Source organism: Hydra viridissima, unplaced genomic scaffold (genome assembly GCF_058129835.1).
Source record: "Hydra viridissima isolate aposymbiotic clone 2 unplaced genomic scaffold, HvirCarnegie_v1 scaffold_10, whole genome shotgun sequence".
Classification (NCBI taxonomy): Eukaryota; Metazoa; Cnidaria; class Hydrozoa; order Anthoathecata; family Hydridae; genus Hydra; species Hydra viridissima.
In genome coordinates, this window is record NW_028324309.1 from 7,222,516 (window position 1) to 7,244,572 (window position 22,057).

Consider the following 22,057-nt stretch of genomic DNA (forward strand, 5'->3'; position numbering starts at 1 on the left):
CAAAAGTAAAAAAAGTGTATAATCTATAAGATTTATGTCTTTTGTATTAGAAAGATGATCAGCAATTATAAACCTTTCCTGTTACCCTCCACTCTTTTTTCACACTTTTTTTCCACATCTCCTTAATGAAAATGTAGACATTTCAGCATAATTCTTCTCTATATTTTTTCAAAAAGAAAAAAAAAAAATTCAGCAGGATTCCTTCAACATATTATTGCCCCTTTCCCTCTTTCACTCTTTTCTGAGAAAAAAAATTCTCGAAATAAAGATTTGTTAATGAATATATTTGTTGAAAATATTACCTCATCATATACAAATTTTTGATTTCTTATATATTTTTTTATAAATTCATGATTTTCTAATGTTCGTTATTACAACATGGTTTTCAAAGACTTTTTTCTTTCGACGTTGATAGTGACAGAATCTTATAAATGCAAGAATAGGTATAAACATAATGCTAAAAAGTAGTAGCATTAAGCTTAAAAAGATTGACCACGGTGGAAGTAAAGCAGGCTCAATTCTTCCCTAAACAAACAAGTTAAAAAATATAGTAACTAAATGAATGAAAAAAAAAAAAACAACTAAATAATGCATTAATAAAAACTATACGCAAACCTTCACTCTGTTCCAAATTTGGTAAGTTGGTGCGTTACATGAATAGTCATAAATACTAAAACCTAATACAACAATGATAATAAATGGTGATACAAATTTCCAGCATATAATCCAAATCTGACGAGGTTTTTGATTGGTCATATATAGAATGTCTTTACAAAACCTAAATTTTAAAAAAAATATATTTGTTAAATAATCGATGCAATTCTTTTTTACCAATGCGATGAAAATAAATATTTTGATTAAAAAAAAGCAGACGTAAGGGAACTCTTAATACTTTAATAACTCTTGTAACTTGAAATATGAAGATTTTGTGTTAATAGATCCTTTCAAAGTTTATAAAAGTTTTGATTCATTTAGAGAGACTTGAATCAGCTAAGTAAAAAAAAGAAAAAGGAGAGAGAGATGAAAAAAAGGTTTTACTTTTCTATTCCATAGACATATGAAACAGCAAAACACTCTATACAAGCTACAACCATTAGGGGCACGCTGGAACAGTAGTTCTCAAATAGCTGTAACCAATAGTTACCAGTGGTTTGAACCATCGAGAAACTTAACACAAACAAAATGAGACATACCAGACCTATCATAGCAAATTGTATGGCATTTAAATTTTTAATTTTTAAAAGGTATTTTAGGATTGGTAAACTAATAACCAAATATTTGGAAGTTAAAAACAATAAAGTTTAAAACATTTTTACTATTTTTTCTTTTCTCACGTTATTTTTATTTTTTCTTTTCTCATTTTTTACATTATGTTTTTTTTTCTCACGTTATTTTTTTACATTATTGTTTTTTTTTTTTTTTAATGTTTAAGGTATTATTACCAGTTATTATTTCTGTCCGACGCTTTGCTCTGTAAAAAAACTTCGAGTCAAGAATTGGAGTGATCACACCTTCCAGTATTCCAAACTGAGTATCAATTCCCAACATGATCAACATCAGAAAGAAAAGTGCGCACCACATTCTTGGATTGGGTAATGTACTAAGAACTTCTGTTACAACTAGAAATGCGAGTTCAGTTGACTGAGACCGCTTAAAAAAGTGAAAGCGTTATTAAAAGTTTTTGTCTTAATTATAAAAATGTAAAATCTTATTGATGTTTTAGGTATGTTTCTGAATGTTTAGTAATACATATTTATTGGTTCATTTTACTAATATAAAATAAACAGTTGTACAAAACAAATAGTCATACACAAAGAAATAAACAATAGTATACATTTTAAAAATAATTTCTATATAAGCATAAAATAATCACAATTGATACATTATGATGATAATTTCTAGTAATATAATAAAAGCTCAGAAGGTCAGTCTTATAATGAGCAAACGCAGTGCATAACACTATTGACATGTTCATGTCAATAGCATTGATGTATTTTAAATAGGTTCACGCTTAGAGTTAAACAAGATTTGCTATTCATTTGGAAAATAAAAAAACAAATACAAGTTCTAACTAAATATAGAAAAAATTTAGAAAAAACGATATTTTAAAACTCTAAGATTTTCTTTTTGATTGGTTTTTTGAAACAGCTTTTATTTTGCTGTTAGTAATTTTTTGAAATTATTTTATTCCAGATACGAGGAATAAAACAAAAATAAAAATAACAACGATAAGTGATTTTAAGTTGCTTAGTTTTGAATAATTATACTTTATATGAAGGTTTAAGTGAGGGGTCATTTGTACATATTATATAGCTACAGTTTACAGTGACCATGGAAAATAAAAGGACATTGATGGTTTTTGCTTTTTTGTATGACAGAAAGAATATTATTATAAGTATTTATATTTTTTATGCGATCAAAAAATGATTTTAGGCTCTTTTGTTTTAAACTTTGTCAGCCCTCGAGCATGTTTCTGTTTGTGATCAAATGTTTTGGTTTTGTTTTAGATTTACTACTCCATGCGTTAACAAGACCACAATCCAAATGATGAATATATCAATATCAAATACTGATATCCGTATAACTTTATCCGAATTTTTATCCAAAATTTTTTGTACGTAATTGTATAAAATCTTCTTATTATTCCAAAGTATTTTTAAATTTATACGAAATTTTCTTACAACTCCATTATCAGGAATTATCCGAAGAAAAATATTCTTCGTTTTTCATTTAACTCATTGTAATTAAGTTATAACTCATATCATTTCATGTTATTCGAAAATGTACTTAAAAAGTCACATTACAAGTTTTAAAAGTTTCTGTTGAACTGGAAACTTTTAAAAAACTTGTAAAGTGACAATCCTCTTAAGTTTTATTTTAAGTGATTCTATGTGTGATCTATGTTTTCTATTCAGTTGACACGTTTTTATGTAATATTTAATTTAATGTCGAAAAACTTTACATTTTATAATTACCAGGTAATTAGTAAATAATGCGTCAACTTAATACGGTTTTAATTAAAGAAGACGTTATAGTTTCATAACTAATCTTTTATGTTATACTAAACAAATTACAAATTCTGTTTAGTAGAAACTTATAGTAAAATAATAGCTGAAAGATGAAAGAATGGCATGTAATAAATATGATAGTGTGTTTTCAAAAACAAAAAATGATTGATTATTATAATCCAGAAATCAGAAAAATTGGTTCATGTAAAAAGTATAAAAGATCAAAGTACCGAAAAGCATGTTTGGAGTTTGCAAAGGCTCACAAATATTGGATGATAGAATAGTGGAGACGAGCATTATGGTCGGATGAGTCCTAGTTTAACATGAAAGGTTAGGATAGTAAACGAAAGTTAAATACTATTTGGCAAACGATTATAGCAAAGGCTTGATAGTTTGGTGGTACTTTTCAGGATTTTCTGGATTAGGACCACTCTACTGCATACATACAAGGTGTAATGAACAAATACATATATGTTTCAATTCTGGATGAAAATGATACCTTTTGTATATGTACATGCCTCTACGGTGAACGTTAAACAAGACAAATAAAACAAGTTCAAATTGACAAACTTATCGAGTCTACGCCTCAAAGGTGTACTAAAGCTATTAAGAACAATGGATATGTCATCATTTACTGATCTGATACACTTTTGAAACTTTTTGATACACTTTGAAAATTTTCTCTAGTTTTGGAGTTGAAAATAATGAAATAATTTTTATTTTATAGTTTTTTTGTTTGTTATATTGTTGTGTCATAACATCAATATATATCTATAAGGCATAGAATAGATTTTTAGACTACATTTTATCAAAATCCATATTTTGTTTTATTAAAATCAAAATAATAGGTAGCGTACTATAATGTTTTTGTAAGTACCAATGTGGTGTTCCTTTAGTTTTAGTGGGCTATATACGTAGGTTTATTTCTATATGAGGATAACAAAAGGAATGGTAAGTTAGAAGAAGAAGGTGCATCAAAGTTTAAACTCACTTCTAATGCAGAAGCATGAAAAAAACAAAAACAAAAACAAAAAAAACAGGTTCATCCTCATTGGGCTCAATTACAGAAAATCCAGGTGCTTTTGGAATAGGTAATAACTCTCTATTTGGCACTGGATGTTTTGCTGATGGATTTTTAAATTTATTCGCAAAAACAACTTTTTCTTAGAAAAGCTACAATATTTTTCACTTGACTAATTAAACACTAAAAATCACTTTCATGAAGTACTGTTGCGTTTGCTACTGTAAAGTTTTTTAACAAGTTTGCTGTATTTATTATTTAATTTAACAACAAAGTCATTCAAACCAGATTTTAAAAGATAAATGAACTTAAAAAAACTTGTTTTTGTAGCAACGGTAATATCATACACCTAACCTTGAACAGATTATAAGTCTGCAATAGAGATCTTTTAACTCATAAATCTCACACTTTCTGATCCAACTCTGGATGTTACCAGAAATTCATGTTAAATTGTAAAACCTATGAGTTATGTTACTTATAACTGCGAAACAAAGAACTCAATAAAAATGTTCCATGAACAGTTAAAGTACTCCTTAATAGTTATCCTCATGAAACTTTTATTGTTTTGCATGCAATGAATGCCATCAGTGAAAGACAACGTTCATGTGAGTCATTTGAATCATTTGATTTTTCTAAACATTTATAAGGATTGAACCGATGCAATTAATTTACAAGAGTTTACAAAATAGCTAACCAGCCGTAACCCTTTAATGAAAAGCAATTTTGGGACACTGTTTTAAGAATATTTTTTATATTCTTTTTATTGTTAACAAAAAACTCCTACAATAAATGATAAAAACAAAGACTTGAAATTGGCTCGAATAAAATTATTCAAAGCTATTTTTTTAAAATATTTATGACACAGCAGAAACTTATGAACTGCTAAAGAAATTATTTATTAAATATCAGTACCGTAAAAGTCTCTTACTTTACACAAAAGTTTCACTAATTTGTAATTTTCATCTATAAAAATCTGCTTTAAACTTCTATTATATTAATGGTATTAAAATAACATTAAGCAAAGTTAGACACTTTTACGAAATTAACTTTATTAAAGACACTTCTAAAGGAACTTAACATTTTTTTCTTTTAAGGAAGTCCAAACTTTTTTAGGCACAGGCCACATAAATACATTTTTCCTCTTACTCGGGTTGAGTATCGCTGATCTAAAATAACTTAAGCAACAATCAAAAAACTATTAGCTAATTAGGGAAACACTTTGAATTACGGAAAATACACGAAAAAATAAATTGGTTATGTGTTTTCAGCTAAAGAGTGTAAAAAATTTGACGAATCCTGAATAAATTGCTTTAACAGAGCTGACAGGTTTAATTGTAGTAACTATAAAAGATTTTAAAGTTTGACAGATCAATAATAATTTTAAGATACTTTTAGTGTGAATGAATAAAACGGGCTTTCAAAATTACAAACTTACTTCATTTAAGAAATCAGTTTTATTGCACGTGACATTAAGAAAGCTTCCGAAAAATCGCTGACTAGTGTTGTTTTTTTCACTTGAAATGTTTCTTTGTAATTTTAGAAGATTAACAGGTTTACCTCCTAAACATTCTTCCATTTTCAAGTGAGCTCGATATCCCAGAAAGCAAAACAAAACTATACTTGAATAGATGCTCACACTTGCATCCACAATACACATCAATAATGCATCCCTCGTGGTATCATTTTTTAAAGGGTTGTAGCTTGCAAAAGCTATAAGTGATCCGTAGGCTATACCCAGTGAATAAAAAACTTGCGAAGCTGCATCTAGCCATATTTTATGATCCTTTAAACGCGTAAACTAAAGATGTTGAAAAGTATAATTAATATTGGTCTGCATTAAAAAAATAGGTTAATAAAGAGCTGAAAATCCAAACTAAATTCCCTTACATCAGGTAAAAATAACAATGCAAGACCATCTTGAAAACCTTTCAAATTAACCCCACGAAAAAACATGGTCGCAAGTAAGATTATTGGCAGTGTAGCTGTAATGTAGACAACCTAAATTTGACAAATACTTGTAAAAATATAAAAAATATTGCATTTTACTTCTTACGTTAACCCTAATTTTGAATTATTATAACAATAACACTGTTTTTAAAAATAGTGTTCTTATAAAGAGTGTTTTTACAAAGAATTTGTAAATTTATGCAGAATTAAATAAAATTGAAGTAGAAAAATAAAAAAGAACTTTGTTCAAGATTTTAAATAGTTTTAAGTCTTTATGGAAAAGGTGGGGTGACAGAAAGGCGGGGAGTATCGACAGAATCTAAAGAAATCCGATTTAGCAAAAAAAGTTAGATGCAAACACATCTAACTAAATACAGTTTGCAATTTTTGCATTGTAAACATGAACAAATTTTTTATACACATGCAATAAAAAAGTCATTATACATACAGTATATCCCGAAAAGCCATTATATATTACTCGTATAAGAGAATTTTCAGAATTTTTGAATTTTAGAGATTAAGAAACCATATATGTAAATGGAAAAAGCTTTAGTTTATTTTAGATTCACCATATCCATTCCCATAACTTGGAAATAAATTCCTCTGAAAATTGATTTACGTCGACAAGTATCTAGGAAAAGAAACTACTGTTAAAACTTTATGACGATAACAATAATCTTTGTTGGAGTAACAATTTCTTTGAAATCTTAAAGATAAGCAGTTAATACAGATGTGCTATATTTTGTAAAACGAGAAATAAAAATGAATGCTGACATGATTGTTGCAGAGATTTTAATTTCTGCAATTTTTGATAATACAAAGTTAGAATCCTCACAAATATCAGTAAGAAGTCCAGAATATTTAAAGCTTACTTATTAGGTTATAGGAATTAGAAATTTTAAATGCTAAATAATCCTTACATGGATGACTAAATAAAACAACTAAAAAAGTTTTTTACCTTGACGTAATTTCATAAAACCTGAATTTGATTCTCTTTGTTTCAATCAAACTTTGATGTTTTTGTTTTAGATTTTTTTTAGACAACTTTAGGAAGATTAACACGCAGTGATATTATAGTTAACAAAAAAAAAACAAATGAAAATTAAACCTTTTTCCTTAACGAAAACAAAATAAAAACGAAATGAAAAACTGTTTCTGAAAAAGTAATTACATAATTTTATGTTAATTTTTTGTATTGTTAATCAAGTCCTGTTATTTATTTAACAAATTTAAAGCAAATCTCAAGATTAACCTTAGTCATCGATATTGAAAATAATTATTACTGTCTTATAAAGAATAAATGAAAACTTAACATATTTGAGCGGTAAATATGCGTGTAAGTTTAAAGTCTACGGTTTTTGATTAAGAAAACGATTTAATGTTAACAATATTATTGTTAGTTAATATTATTAAAGTTTTAAGGAATTTAAGAATCAATACGTAGCATTTATTACATGGTTGTAATGTTGTATATATATTACTTGACTGTAATACTCAACACTCAAAAAAGTCTAAAATTATACTAAACATAGTTAGTATCTTAAGTAAGACTAGGTACATCATTTGGTTTAATAATAAAATCATGTAACAAAATACTTTCTAGCAGCTAAATATTTTTCTCGTTGAGATTATTTGGTAATTAAGAGGTGATGTAAACCTTATCAAAGTTAAGAAGATAAATATATAACACGATAGTAAAGCTATTCTTCTCGGAAGAGTATTCAAATATTGTATGCCACTCTCGTTTTTTCCTTTGTGTAGTATGGCAGAGCTCATTATGAATCAATTAAAAGCATTTGTTAAACAATTTATGTTATTATAAATAACATTATAAATTGTTTAACAAATGCTTATAACATTTGAAAGTTTGCAAAGTCGTCAATGGCTGTTATATTTTCATTTTTATCTGGTCGAGTTTACGTCTAGAGGCAGCATAAAGAAGCATGTTAAGCCAACTACTTTCTTCCTATTGTGAGACATGGAGGAAGATCTGTGAAGATCTAGAGAGCAATATCATAGAAATCAGCTGGCCCAATAGTTTTCCTTTATTTTAGAATAAATATTCATGACTATTTGAATATTTGGTTGGATCAAATCCATCCTATGATCTTAGAACTGTTCCCGGAAAGCAACGCAATATTCCAGGATGACAATGCCCCAATCTACACCGCTAAAGTAATCTCAGAATAGCATGATGAACATTCTGAGGAAAAAACTTATCTTATCTGGCCACCAAAATTGCCTGATCTTAACATTATTGAATATGTGTGGTGCACATTAGACAATAATTTAAGAAGTCGATATTCACCACCAAGATCACAAAAGAACTAGAGACAGTTTTGATAGAAGAATGGAGAAAAATTCCATTAGAACACATTCAAAGTTTGTACGAGTCAATACCTCGCCGGATTCAATCTGTAATTGCCACCAAAAGGGGTCCTACCTTTTATTAGAATAAATTTGTTTGTTTTTAAAGGTGTTTTCATTATTTTGTCCAACCCCCTGTACTTTTAAACTAAACTCGCTGACTCAAAATGAAATAAATCTAAAAAAGAAACTAAAAACAAAATCAAAGTTAGCAATCATAAATTAGAAATAACAAAAAAAAAAATTAAAGTTATTTTTACAGCTAAATTATGGTAAAACGTTAATTTATTGCGTTTGTGTATTAGTCACATAGTGACTTTAACAAATTTAAACAAACACTTTGATAAATTCATGTGGTTTTTTTATAAAATTAAAAAAATGTTGAAAATAAAGGAAAGATAGTGAGATTAAAAAAGATGCCTAATACATTTGTAAGAATGCCATGGCATCGTATATCACGAATTTAAGTCATTGCGAGACTCATGGAAATTTCCAAACAGGTGCATTGTTAAAGGACCTGATTAGAAGATTTTTTTTTTTTGTTAAAAAAGCCGTTTCTTTCAAATCAGTTTTTTTTATCCGTAGTTATTTTATGAATTGTTAAATACGAGGTGTCATTTTAAGATTCATATCATATTACTAATCATGCATCTGTTTGCAGAGATTTCAAATGCCCCATTATTGTGTAGTATGGGGATCATTAAAATTGCCCATGTACCAACAAGTTGCCGTATGCTCGGTTAATGGCTTGTTTAACGCTTGATCTTCTATTTCCACAAATCTTAACTCTTGTGTCTGCTATGGATGCAGTTGATGTTAAATAATTGTGGCAGATAGCCATATCAAACCTCTTTTATATCGTTGTTTTATTTGACATAATAATACTCACCATGGTTGAAGTGAAATGGATTAATCCTTTAAATTAGGAACTTTTCTCTGGAATCTTCCCATATGGTAAGTTATTGTACGAAAAGTAGAAATTAAGCTTGTACAAGATTTTCTAAAAACTTATAAGCACGATAATGACAAACCAAAGGAATAAACTCAAATCAAATCAGATTCAGAGCAAATTCAAATCAAGTTCAGAGTAAATCTAGATTAAAAGATCTTAGGTATTGTATCTTTTGGCCTTCAATATTATAAGAACTGTAAGGAAAACTAGTTTTTCATAAAGTTTTTTTTTACAGTCAAAGTGGAAGCCTCAGCAATGCACATATGAGCTTGAAAAATACCATGGTATCTTTAAATATGTTTTTTTTTTTTTTTTTGACGGTCCCTAGAAAATGTTTATCTCGCAAAAACATTTCGGGAAACAAACTGTTAACCTAACAGCACCTGATCATACGACCAGTCTAGGCATTTTTAATATTGTTTGATTAAAATATTGTAAGCTTAAGTAGTAAAACTAACGGTCTCGTACAAAATAAAGCCTTTTTTGAAAAAATAACTAAAATGTTAGTTCGTTATTACATCGTTTTGAATGAATTTATGATCTCAAATCTAATCCTAAATGAGAGTAATATTTTCTTGTTTAATGTTTTGATGAACCCATTTTTTTGGTGCTTTTGCCCTTGAGTTGAATTGAAACAATGCAACTCAAAGTTTTGATCTACATCCTCTTTTAGCAACTTTTAGCTTTAGTTCAATTGGTATACATACTTTTCCTTCTGAATGAATTCCTTTTATTGTACAAAGCCAACATATAACCCAAGATAAGAGTAAGTAAAACGCCAGCGTCCAATTGGTTTCATTTTTTGTTTCAATGTTATCAGCAATATTCAAGGTTGTGCGATACCAAAAGTATCTAATTGAACCTGCTCTCAGACATTCTGGAGATATGAATAAGGTTGTCATGTTATCTACGGAAATATTAATAACAAAAACAGTTATGTAAACAAAATAAAAACAGGTTAACTATAATATAAACAGATTAAATGGGCTATTTTCAATTTCATTAACTGTGTTTCTATCGCATATGCTACAAACTAAAATAAAAATCAATGATACGATAAGAATTTGGATTTTAATCTCGATTGTTCGAGTTTCGAATAAAAAGAAAAAAAGACCACCTTGAGTATCAAACATAATATATTTTTATAACTTTTTAAAATAAAAGGTATGGTTTTTTATTTTTCAGTTGAGGTAAGGTTTTTTTTAATCAGATTAAAACTTAAAGAAAAAAAATTCAATGGATAATTGTTTGAACCCATTTTCGCTATGTAAATGAACAAATTTTATTAAAGTATTTGATCAAATTAATAGATAACTTAGTAATACATTATTCTTTAGAATACTTTTAGTTTAAAAGTTTAACTTACTGTTCTTGACTCTTTCAAGTGGACAGTGAGACCACGGTAGCGGGTGTTTGAAAGAACTTATAAAGTAGAACAAGCACCAAGATACAATAACATTGTAATACAAACAAACAAAAATGCATATGATTAATGAAGCTAACCCCACACCATCAAGGTACGGTGATATTAAATGCCATGCTGCAACACTACCTTTGCGTAATCTTTGACCAATACAAAGTTCCATGTAATATAACGGCAACCCCTCAGCAAACAGTAAGAAGAAATAGGGAATGAGGAATGTAGCTGAAATTATGTTTACATGATTTTACATGATATTTATGAACATTTATATGATCTCAAAGCTTGCTAAGTTAAATATTTTATATCTGAATATATTTTATAAAGCAATAAAGGCTTTAGATAAAATTCAATTTTCAAACTACCTCCTCCATTTTTATGACAAAGGTATGGAAACCTCCAAATATTTCCCAAACCAACTGTATATCCCATCAGAATCATCAAGAAAGTTGATCTACGATTCCATTTTTCTCGATTAAAGTTGGTCGTAGTGTTGACATCAGCGTACTTAAACGTACTTTTGGTTTCATTAACGAGCTCTAAAATATGATTTTTTATTCTCAACTTTTTAAGGCTAAACTCTTAAATCTCAAAACAGATAAAATCTTTAATGTTTTTTTTTTTAAATAAAAAAGTTAAAACCATCGTCGTCTAAGTTACAGAGCACATCTCCTGCAATTGTGGTTGTTGTTGGTAAAGAAGGAGTGAAGCGAGACAGAATTAGGGGCTCTGCACAGTTCTCTTTTTCGGAATATTGGTTCTTCATTTTTTTTCCAAATAAAAGTAAAACAACCTCAGCGGAGACTTTAAAATATCCATTACAGTTTCTGCATAAAAAGATGTTTCATTTCAATGTTTGCATAAAAAGATGTTTAGATTTTTCTTTTTTAGAAATATAAATAAAAATTTGAATGGGGATTTATTTCAACTAAAATTCGTATATCTTTAACAAGAATGCGTGTTTTTTTAACAAATCATTTAGATTTCACAAAATGACAAATGATGCTTTAAAAAAAGTTTTATTACGATACGTAATATTTTAAAAATAAATTTAACTACTTGATACCTTTATTATTGTTTTACTCAACTTTCCTTGCTGCATTTCGTATTAAGTAAAATGCACAATAATTAAGCTTCAGACGTTTACTTTAAACCAGAGTATTTCAAAACAGTTATGAAAATGGATGTTAATAATTCACATTTTCTTAACTTCCTATTTCAAAAAATAGAAAAATAGCGAAAAAAACAGCATTTAATTAAATATTAAAAAATTTTTTTTTCATATATTGGATATTACTCGTCGCTGTCTTGTATTTGTATACATTACTTTTACACCTTGTAAAACTCCAGAGCATCCGCCCTACAACGTCCCTTAAAGCGATGTTTTGAAAATTTATCATTTTTAATGAGAATTTTTAACAAAAAAAAAAATAATAATAATAGTGATGTTGATGGCGAACAAAATTTCTCTACTCTCTTGAATATTTTATATTTTTTGTGCAAAAAAGGACTACTGAAGAAATTTTTTATTACTTCAAAGCACTAATTTTGATGACGCTTCAATGAAAACCTCATCAGAACAAAAAAAAATGATAATAATAAAAGACGACGACATACCACTTAAAGCTCCATAAAAATGCCATAAAATAAAATATCTTTGGGTTCTTAGATCTAAAATCTTGAAAGTCTGCATTAGAAACTCTATTTAAAAGATAGGATAAGGAAACACCTTTTAAAAGTACTTCAAAAGTTTCAAAAAACACCTCTGCTGAACGGTATTTTACAAAACCAATTGACATAGTGTCAACCTTGCTAATGATGAGCCAATTGTTTTTAAGGATCTGTTTAAAATTGAAAATAATTGGCATAATATTTTCGATTGTCCTATAGTTTAAACTTCGAAAAATGCAGACGGTGTTTGGAAGTAACTAGAGCTTTCTTAACTTTATATTCTAAAGTATTGAAAAAAACTCATAAGATTTCATTGTATGTTAAAATAGTTCTTTTTCCCTACTTCTTTTTGAACTTCATGATTAGCATAAAGATGCTTAAAACTGTTTTGTTTAAAAAGTTATTATACGCTTATTGATGAGCAGGTTTGATGAAGATTTTTACTTGGCACTATTTAGAGAGACTGTGGTACAGAGATCTTAAAAGATGTCATATGGGATGAGATCTTATCATTTTATGAGATGTGGTAAAGAGATCTTAAAAGTCTTAAAAAAATAATTAAAGGTGATAAGCTGCATTGTCTTATCATAACGACGAACTTAAAGAAATGAAAGCGAACCACATATAAAAAAGTTGCTGTGTCCCAGCGATAAAGAATTAAATTGCATACTAAACTCGAATGATAAACTCAATTTAAAAAAAAAAAAATTGAACTTTTTAAATAATTTTCGCAACCGATATAAAATTACTGCATAAATTCAGACAAATAAAATACAAATAATATGAACGAAGAAAAAATCTTTTAAATGAAGCGTATTCACTTAAAAATCTTAATATTTTAATCAAAAAAAAAATATGCGACGTTTATAAATCATGAGTGATTCATGTAAAGGTTTTTCAGCACTTGTATGCTAGAAGACATCAAATTATGATCCATGCATTCAGTGAAAGTATATTCCGGATGCTGCAGACAACTAACTTTAACGCAATTAACCAACTTTATCAGCTGAATCTGAAGCTTTCGCAAGTCGTACTGAAAAAATGAAAGTGAAGACAACATGATAAAAGAAAACTTCAAAAATCTTAAGAACTTCAAAGTTTAACAAAAAAAAAAAAAAAAAAAAGAATAAAAAAAGACTCACATGGTAAGTCGCGTCGAAGACGAGGACGGACACCTATAATAAAACATTTTGGCGATCTACTTTCACTACTTTATGCCAATATTAACTTAACGCGAACTATTACAAGGACGCATTTAAAGAACACTGAAGTGAAAGAAAAAAATTAACTTGCAAAATATAAACCCCAAAATTGGAATAAAAAAAATCACCTCTTTGCAATCGAACAGGTTTAGTTTTCTCATCTAAAACAAAAGATATTGAATTTTTTATTAAATTTTTGATTGATTTTTCCCTGTTTCATTTATAATAAATCACCACGCTATCGATAATTATTGAAAAAGGAGAATTTTATAAGACTAAAACACTCGCTGAGCAATTTATATCAAAAGAAGTTTTTCATTTTTTAAAATTAAATCAGCATGTAAAAAGTAACTTTGAACGTAACTTTGCAAGTTTGTAAATGTTAGATAAATAAATTTATATCTTTTTTGAAACCTTTTAATTCATTTATACATTTTTAATATGTAAAAACTAGTTTAATAATAATAAAAGTAGAAATAAAAATATTACAAATAGATGTAATATACCACTGATTATATTAATAAAAAAAATTTGCAAAGAAAAAATTTCAACAGATATTTTAACATTCAGGGCCGTCAAAAGCCACGGGGGCCGGAGGCTAGACTGAAATTGAGGCCCTCTATTTTTTAATAAACTATTTAAAACGAAATAAAGCAGTTAAATAATAAACATTAAAGCAAATATATTCAAACATGACGTTTTCGTGCTTTTTTTCTTAAAATTTCTTTAATATCATCAAAATCAAACAAGCCACCCGTGCAAATTTAAAAAAACGTAAAACGTAAAAAAATGTAACTTTCATCGGTATTTAGTTAAGTTAATAAAAATATAGCTCTTTAACTGAGGTCGAAACTGAAAAGTTGATAAACTCCATACATTCTTTTTGATCTTACGGCAGTACTCGCCTCACAAATCGATTCTAAGGTAACTTAAATCTAAACTAATTTTTAATTAACTGGAATTTTTACACCTCTTAAACTATGCTGCAAAATTCTGTTAAAGGCATACTTTATAATATTTCAAACTTAAAAATGATTGAACAGATTTTATTATTCAATCCAAGATTTAAGAAAAATATATATATAAAAAGGTAAAAGTTTATAACAACGTAAGAAAGTTTTTGTTTAATACTATAACGAAAAAAATCTCTTTTATTAAACTATAACATGTATTTGTAAAAAAAACACAATCAAGAAGAAATGAAAACCTTCCGCTTTTTTATGTTGCTCATCTTTCCAAACAGAAGTTTCTGTAAAAAAAAAAAAAAAAAAAAAAAAAAAAAATATTTTTCATAAGTTGATAAGAATGTTGTTAACATACAATTTCTAAACATGAAGAAATGTAAAAATATAAAAATACTCTAAATAAAGCATTATTCTTGGTAAACAAATAAAGATAAAATGGCCCTTAGAACTCAGCACAAAATTTGTAAAAATCATAAGAAACAAGAAGTAAATAGTTGTAATTGATTCGAACCTGGAAGCTCATTTTGCTTTGATTCAGTTGCATCATGAGAGATGTCATCATCAGACTCAATTTTGATAGTATCAATAGATGTTTCTTCATCTTCATTTCGTTCAGTGATCTCTTCTAGATCTTTGTCACCAGGCTCACTGTAGTGAAAAGTTTACGGATGTTAAAAAATTCCAACAAAATAAATCTTCAATTAAATGAAAAAAATAAAAACATTTTACCATAACAATTTCACATGCAATCTAACTGAAATATTAAAATAAGCTGGGATTTTTTCCTCTTCTACTTATTAAGTATATGATTTTATACATTTCATACATTTTTGGAATTACATCATTCTTCGATGCGACTTCATGTTGTTCTTTTATGTGACTTTCATCAATATCATCATCATCATCAACATCATCACCATCATCATCTTCACCTTCATCATCTATTTCACTTGAGACTTCATATGTTTCAGATATATTTTGAGACTTCGTTTCCAGTATCATTTCAAGTATATCCTCGTCTAAGTATTTGTCTTTCAGTTTCGCATCATCTATGCAAAAAAATTAAACTATGTTTTCTACTATATAACTACTCTCAGAGATAAATCTTTGCTTTACATCTATTATGATACAAAACACATTTTACATTATTAGGCTATTTTGAAGAATTGAAAAAAACTATGAGAAAAATAAACTAAGAAAAGTTATAAAAATTTCTATGCAAATTTAACAATTTAAACAAGCCCATTATGAACAATAAATGTGATGGAAAGGGCAACATCTCAGAAATATAATTTTAAAACTTTCCCTCATTATATCAATGCAAGCATTTTAGTTACATTCACAAAATAAAATATTAAAATAAGAACTACCAGAGTTATTTAAACATGATAATTCTGTTTTAATTCTTTTTTATTTATCACTGCAATTCTGGTTTTACCTTCAGCTGCTTCCTGATTTTTATCTTCCTTGATTTCTGCTTCTACAAAATCATTAGAGTTTTGTGATGACTGAGACAGTCTTTGAGTTGAACTTTTAAGAATTATATTTTCTTGCAATTCACATTCATCTAATAACAAGAATATTTATTAAAGAAATGAATTTCCATTATCCAAATAAAAAAGGGAAGTTTTCTTACTACTATGTAATATATTCATTTTTTACTATGATGAGGAAGAGCTTCAGCTAAGAATAATACTCTGTTGTGTGTTTTTGTGTGTGTTTGTGTGCGCGTGTAATGCAAAAAAAGTGTTTTTGCTCTGGTTATATTACTAATTGCTGTATGAAATTTGAATTGCATTTAAAGTTGATAAACAAGGAGAAGTACTTTTTAATTCTTTTTATAATTGTTTTTAGTATTATGAGACAGGAACAAGGTAACTGCATGAAAAAAACATCAGCCTGGCTATATAATGGTGAATTCAATTTTATTTTGCTGTCCTTCTCCATTAAGTTCACTATATGATGAAAAAACACCACAAACAACAGAAAACAGGACTAAAAGCAACAGAATCAGTGGACATTTTCTTTTTATAAGTAACCAGTCTAAAAATTTACAGTCTAAAATAAAATAAAAATAAGAAACTGGGAAGAATGAAACAATTTTAATATTAAGGAAGATGAGGTTCAATATTTTAATATATGCATATGTTTTATGTATAAAAAAAAAAAAAAAAAAAAAAAAAAAAAAAAGCATGTGTAAAATAATCTTGTGAAGTGCAAGAAATCATTTATATAAGCTTTTAGAAAAGATTTCTTTACAGTTTAAAGTTTAACAAATTGTCTCATCTTTTATATTAATTTTAGTCTAGAGCTGATGGCTGTTAATTGGCATATCTGTAAAATATCTGATGAAATTTATTTACATAAGCTACTTTTATTACTGAAAAGCTCAAATCTGCATTTCATTAAGTCAAGAAACAACTTATATGATAGGATATGAGTCAAAATCCAAAATGTTTAACATATTTGGATAACAAAATATATAGTAATAAAATAATCTATTTAAAAAAATGTTTAAAAAACATTAAAAAAAACTTTTACCAGTCTTTTCTTCTTCCATCAAATTTAAGTCCTTGATTTCTTTTTCATGAATATGAACCAAGTCCTTAGATTTTCCAGAGACTGGAACATTTTTTAGATTTTCATGAAGAATGTTTGCTGTATTTTCATGAAGTATATCTGCTGTAATTTCATGGAATATATCTGTTGTATTTGAATGAAGCATATTTGTTGAACTTTCACGAATTACATCTGTTGTATTTTTGTGATAATCCTTGCTAGCATATATGTTTACTTGAACTAAATGAAAGATATTTTATTTAAAACATATTTAATCAAACACAGAGAGACAAATATAAAATGGTAACATTGGTTAAACAACAATAATGTCAAATTAGAAAAATTTGAAGTCTTTTTCATGAAATAAAGATGTCAAGCAAAACATTGTTTATTAGTTTTCAATTTAATATAAAATTGAAATTGATTCTTTTTATCTCAACAGTAAAACAAAAAAAAAAAAAAAAAAAAAAAAAAAATTGGATACTAAATAAAAAAACACTCATAGTTTGAAGATTATTTGATAATTAAGTTAATTTTTACCAGCAGGCACCATTTCTGCATCATCTTTTGATTCTTGCTCATTGATATCCTCTTCTTCAGTTAAATCAACTTGCTGTGGCACATGTTGTAAATTGCTATCTTCACCAAAGAACTTGTTGACATCTTCTGTAATTATTAAAAAAAGAATTATCATTTCAATAAAAGAAAAGATTCTACCTAACATTAGGGGAAAAAAGATTACCTTGATGTGCAGGTAATTGGAATCTTGCTGATAAAGGATGCTGTATATTAACTATTAAAAAGGTTAAACTACTCAAAATTCTAAAATTTTTAACCAAAAAAAAAAAGAAAAAGAAAAAGAGAAAAAGAATAAAAATGAAAAGAAATTACTAAAAACAGTTTGTATACCATTGGGAACAACACTAAGTGGTGTGAGAGGAACACTAGCGGAATCATCAGGAAGCCTTGCCTCACTAAACTCTTAAAAAAAATATAGAAAAGTTAAAAAAATTCCTGTTGTTAAATTATCACTCATTTATTTGTAGCAAGAAGTTTATAACAAACAAAAAAATTTCCACTCACCAGTCTGTGGAACTGAAGAATGTTGGGAAAATGATGAGAAACGAACAGTAGGTGAGCTAAAAATAAAATAAAATTTATCAAACCAGAATAAATAAAATAATATACAACAAACTAAAATTAAAGTCAACCTAATTGCCTCAGCAAAACCATCCATTCGTTTAGGCATGTATAAAGTTGGTGTACTAGGAACCATGGAATCATCTGTTTCTTCAAAAAAACTGACACTATTTCCTTGACTCTGAAAATAATTATGAAAATATAGAAACCAATCAAATCTAAGTAAAATTGAAAAAAAAAATTTAGTAACAAAAATTTGTTAAAGGTTTGTTTCACGATTGTCACAAATAAAATGTTTACCAAAAAACTTATTCTACTTTTAATGATAAAATTTACATAAACCCCTTTCTTCTCTCAAGTACAAAGGTTCAAAGACTTAAAAGTGATTTTGATTAGAATGACAAAGACCATGAAAAATTACCAACAAATTTTAAAGATACATATTGCAAAAATTATTGAAAATGATGCACAAAATCAACAACTACTACCAATTTTATTAAATGTAAGTCAATTAGCTAATCATTTACTAATAGGCAAGAGAAACTTAAAGAAAATGGGTTTCATATGAATGAAACTATATGAAATTTTTATTGAAAGGCAGTAAATGAAGTAATTTTTGTATCATACTTTCATTGATGAAAAATGGATTTATTTTGATAATTCTAAATAAATTAAACATTGATCTGATCTAGCTCAACAAATAAAATTGATCCCAAAATGCAATATTCACAGAAAGAAGGTCTAACTGTGTATTTGGTGGGACCAGAAAGGTATGGTACACTATAAATTGTTGAAACTTGGTCACACTCATTAGTGATGCTACAAACAACAATTGAATTAAATTGTGCTTTGAAAGTAAAATAACTAGAAGATATGGAATGATTCTTTTCCTTAACAACTCTTGTTGTCATGTGGCAAAACCGACTAAAGATATATTGAAACCACTTAGATGGAATGTGTTATCCCAGCCATCATATTCAGCAGATGTTGTTCTATCAAATTAGTACTTGTTCAGATGTTCAGATGTAGATTGTTAATGGTATCAAAAAAGTGCTTCTACCTATGAAGATGTTGAAAAATAACTTGACTCTTAGGTAGCAGCAAAAAAGGAGAAATTTTATTTTGGTGGTATCCGTAAATTACCAAAAAAATTGAGAAATAGTTGTAGCTAGTGATGGTAATTATATTCAATAAAACTATTTCTAGTATTCCCAAAAAAGACATGCTTTTCTTTTTTGAAAACTGTTGTTATGTATCTATATCCTAATTAGCAAATTGTTCTTTCTAAACTTTCTTTCAAATATTAAAAAAAAAACACTTTGAATTCAAATATAAAAAACACTTTGAATTCAAATACAAAAAAACTAGTATAAGACTTAATCTTCTAAGTAAAATGATCAAATCACAAATGCAGTAAAATAGTCTACAAAACTATCATTTTACTTCTGCTGATGAACAATCAAATAGTATGTCTCAACTATAACAAAAAGCAATTAGACAAGTTAAAAGCCTATGAGAAACATGCTTGTATAATCATAAATGAAAAAAAAAAAAAAAAAAAAAACAAAACAACAACAACAAGATTATGTGGTTGTATAAAAGCATACTAAAGGTAACATTTGTAAGAAATATAAAAGTTACTTTAAATTACAACATCGTACTAAAAACACAAGGAACAACATCCGACCCAAAAGTTAACCTTTTCACAGAATTTTATCCAGAGAATATGAGTTCACATTGCATAGAGTCAATTGTATAATCCTTAATAATAATAATAATAACCAATTTCTATGGAATCTTACTAAAATACCACCTAAAAACATATACAGTGCATTTATTAAGTAACGCAAAAAACTAGGGATGGCAATCCCGGGATCCCGAAATCCCGGGATTCCATATAAATTGTTGATCCCGTAATCCCGGGATTTTTCACAAAAATTTCCCGGGATTTCGGGAATGTAATAAAAAAAAGTAAAGATAAATAGGGATTAAGCTATTAACTTATTCGTACATCATAAAGTGTCTAGTAAATGCAGTCTTTGGTAAAATACTTGTTACATAGCTGTTTATTCTCTTTGCAATATTTTAATTAGTTTAATTTCGAATTTTCGGCTTCATTTTAATTACAAATCGTCGCACGAGAATTAGAGGGTTCTATCTGCTTTTTTTTATATTATAAGAATTTATTGATAAAAGCTGTAATTAACAATTAGTAATAAAAACAAGTTTAAAATTATAGAAATAATATTATCAGTTTGATTATGAAACATAAATAACGAAAAAAAGATGTATAGTTTTAATTATAAAAAATGACAGGACTAAAACATTTTAACTGAGAAAAATTGAAAGTTAAATTTTCACAACAACAAAAAAAGTTAGAGCCCAATACTTCTTATGCGACGAAATGTATGCGTGATTCTAAAAAATTCTTCAACTATTCAAAGTGTTTTTTTTCAATTTTACAGTAACAGATTCAGTTTGAATTATAGATCTGATAAAGAAACGTAAATTGAAATAGTTTAAGAACTTTAGAAATTTAAAAAAAATTAGAACTTAAGTAAATATTTTTAACCTATAACCTATAAGGGTAGAAAGTGTAACTGGGTTTTTATGCTTAAAAAATCGAACGCGATTAAACGACGAAAAGATTGTCGCTTTCAGTTTTTTAAAGTGGTACTTTCAAAAATAAATAAAATTCTTGTATATTCATTTATATTCATACTATTTTTAATTATCATTTTTATTATATTGTGCTATCTTTTTAATGAATTGTTTTATAATTTCAATAACTTAGGTTCATTAGTAAATGAACTATTTTAGTTAACTAAAAAATGAAAAATGAATAATTTATTGTTAATATAATTATATTATCAATAAGTTAATCATTTTTCAGCGTTTGATGATTACTTTGTTCTTCACATACTTCACCGCAAATGATTGTTTCTGTTTTTTATCAAATCCCGGGATTTCCCGGAGATAAATTACTCAACCCCGAAATCCCGGGATTTAGAATGTCCGGGATTTTGCCATCCCTACAAAAAACCATAGAACTATATTTTTGACCAGTTTTGACACAATTTTTGCTTCTGTGACCAACTTTCTTTATCAATTTGAATTGGTTATGCAAGTTGATGAGGGTATTATTGTGTATATAAAAGAAAACCTCCAAGAGTGCTAATAATTATGAAATTTTGTTTTATACATATTTTAATAAAATGTTTGAGATATTGCCTATTTATTTTTTGCGTTACTTAATAAATGCACTGTACTTAAAAAGTATAAGAAAAAAGTAAAGCAAACAGTAAAAATACTCACAGATATTAATGAAAATGATGGCAGCTGAGAGCGACCACGCATGTTTTGCCTATCAAAAAGTTTTAAAATATCAAAGTTTAAGATAATCAAAAATTTTTTAAAAACTTCTGAGGTTTCAAAAACATTTTAAGTATTTTTAATATAGAACCTTTGACGTAAAATTTCTTGTGGAGATGGCTGAAACTGGCGATCAGTTTGAAGTTGTGTATCATGAAGTGTGTTCTAAATAGTATAAAACTGATTCAAAGCAAGGTGCAAAATTGAAATAAAATCTAATATTATATATAATATTAAAAAAAAAAAAAAGACAAATACTTAAAACCAACCGAAGTAACTTCTTTATATGATGAGATTTGACAATCAGCAGAATCTTCTTCTACAGCTTCTTCCTCAACATTCTCTTCTGAAAGTAAATCATCCTCTTCAACATCATGTGACTCTGAAATAATTATGAAGGATTTTTTCATAATATTAACTATTACCTTATTAA

At 27.4% G+C, this 22,057-nt stretch overlaps 2 protein-coding genes across 13 annotated transcripts in view; both read right to left on the reverse strand.

Moving 5' to 3' along the window:
• Positions 1-263: 263 nt before the first annotated feature.
• On the reverse strand, positions 264-11,924 carry LOC149882929 (sodium- and chloride-dependent transporter XTRP3A-like). Of its 10 annotated transcripts, none has more exons than XR_016456318.1 (11): positions 11,782-11,924; positions 11,358-11,542; positions 11,081-11,254; positions 10,662-10,940; positions 10,003-10,202; positions 5,917-6,027; positions 5,465-5,827; positions 1,443-1,650; positions 1,039-1,167; positions 616-778; positions 264-525 (listed from the first exon to the last, which is right to left on the reverse strand). XR_016456318.1 is itself a non-coding variant. In XM_090100057.1 (11 exons), exons 2-11 carry the CDS (start codon positions 11,479-11,481, stop codon positions 349-351), a joined length of 1,929 nt encoding a protein of 642 aa, XP_089956183.1. In that variant the 5' UTR covers positions 11,482-11,542; positions 11,782-11,924; the 3' UTR covers positions 264-348. The 10 variants fall into 10 exon arrangements, 9 of the variants coding, with proteins under 9 accessions (XP_089956183.1, XP_089956180.1, XP_089956181.1 ...); XM_090100057.1 differs by having other exon boundaries at positions 1,039-1,198; positions 10,003-10,172; XM_090100054.1 differs by having other exon boundaries at positions 1,039-1,198.
• Positions 11,925-13,100: 1,176 nt separating this feature from the next.
• Positions 13,101-22,057, reverse strand: part of LOC149882930 (nucleoprotein TPR-like) — a 77,088-nt gene continuing 68,131 nt past the window's right edge. For all 3 annotated transcript variants that reach the window (XM_090100064.1, XM_090100065.1, XM_090100066.1), the window contains 16 exons: positions 21,894-22,006; positions 21,716-21,789; positions 21,568-21,616; positions 18,324-18,433; positions 18,196-18,251; positions 18,022-18,093; positions 17,855-17,905; positions 17,653-17,778; positions 17,095-17,352; positions 15,992-16,120; positions 15,380-15,602; positions 15,065-15,201; positions 14,796-14,837; positions 13,717-13,749; positions 13,529-13,561; positions 13,101-13,419 (listed from right to left, as the gene is read on the reverse strand). In XM_090100064.1, coding sequence (XP_089956190.1) covers positions 13,376-13,419; positions 13,529-13,561; positions 13,717-13,749; positions 14,796-14,837; positions 15,065-15,201; positions 15,380-15,602; positions 15,992-16,120; positions 17,095-17,352; positions 17,653-17,778; positions 17,855-17,905; positions 18,022-18,093; positions 18,196-18,251; positions 18,324-18,433; positions 21,568-21,616; positions 21,716-21,789; positions 21,894-22,006 — 1,550 coding nt within the window. In that variant the 3' untranslated portion in view covers positions 13,101-13,375. The remainder of the gene's footprint in view (positions 13,420-13,528; positions 13,562-13,716; positions 13,750-14,795; positions 14,838-15,064; positions 15,202-15,379; positions 15,603-15,991; positions 16,121-17,094; positions 17,353-17,652; positions 17,779-17,854; positions 17,906-18,021; positions 18,094-18,195; positions 18,252-18,323; positions 18,434-21,567; positions 21,617-21,715; positions 21,790-21,893; positions 22,007-22,057) is intronic.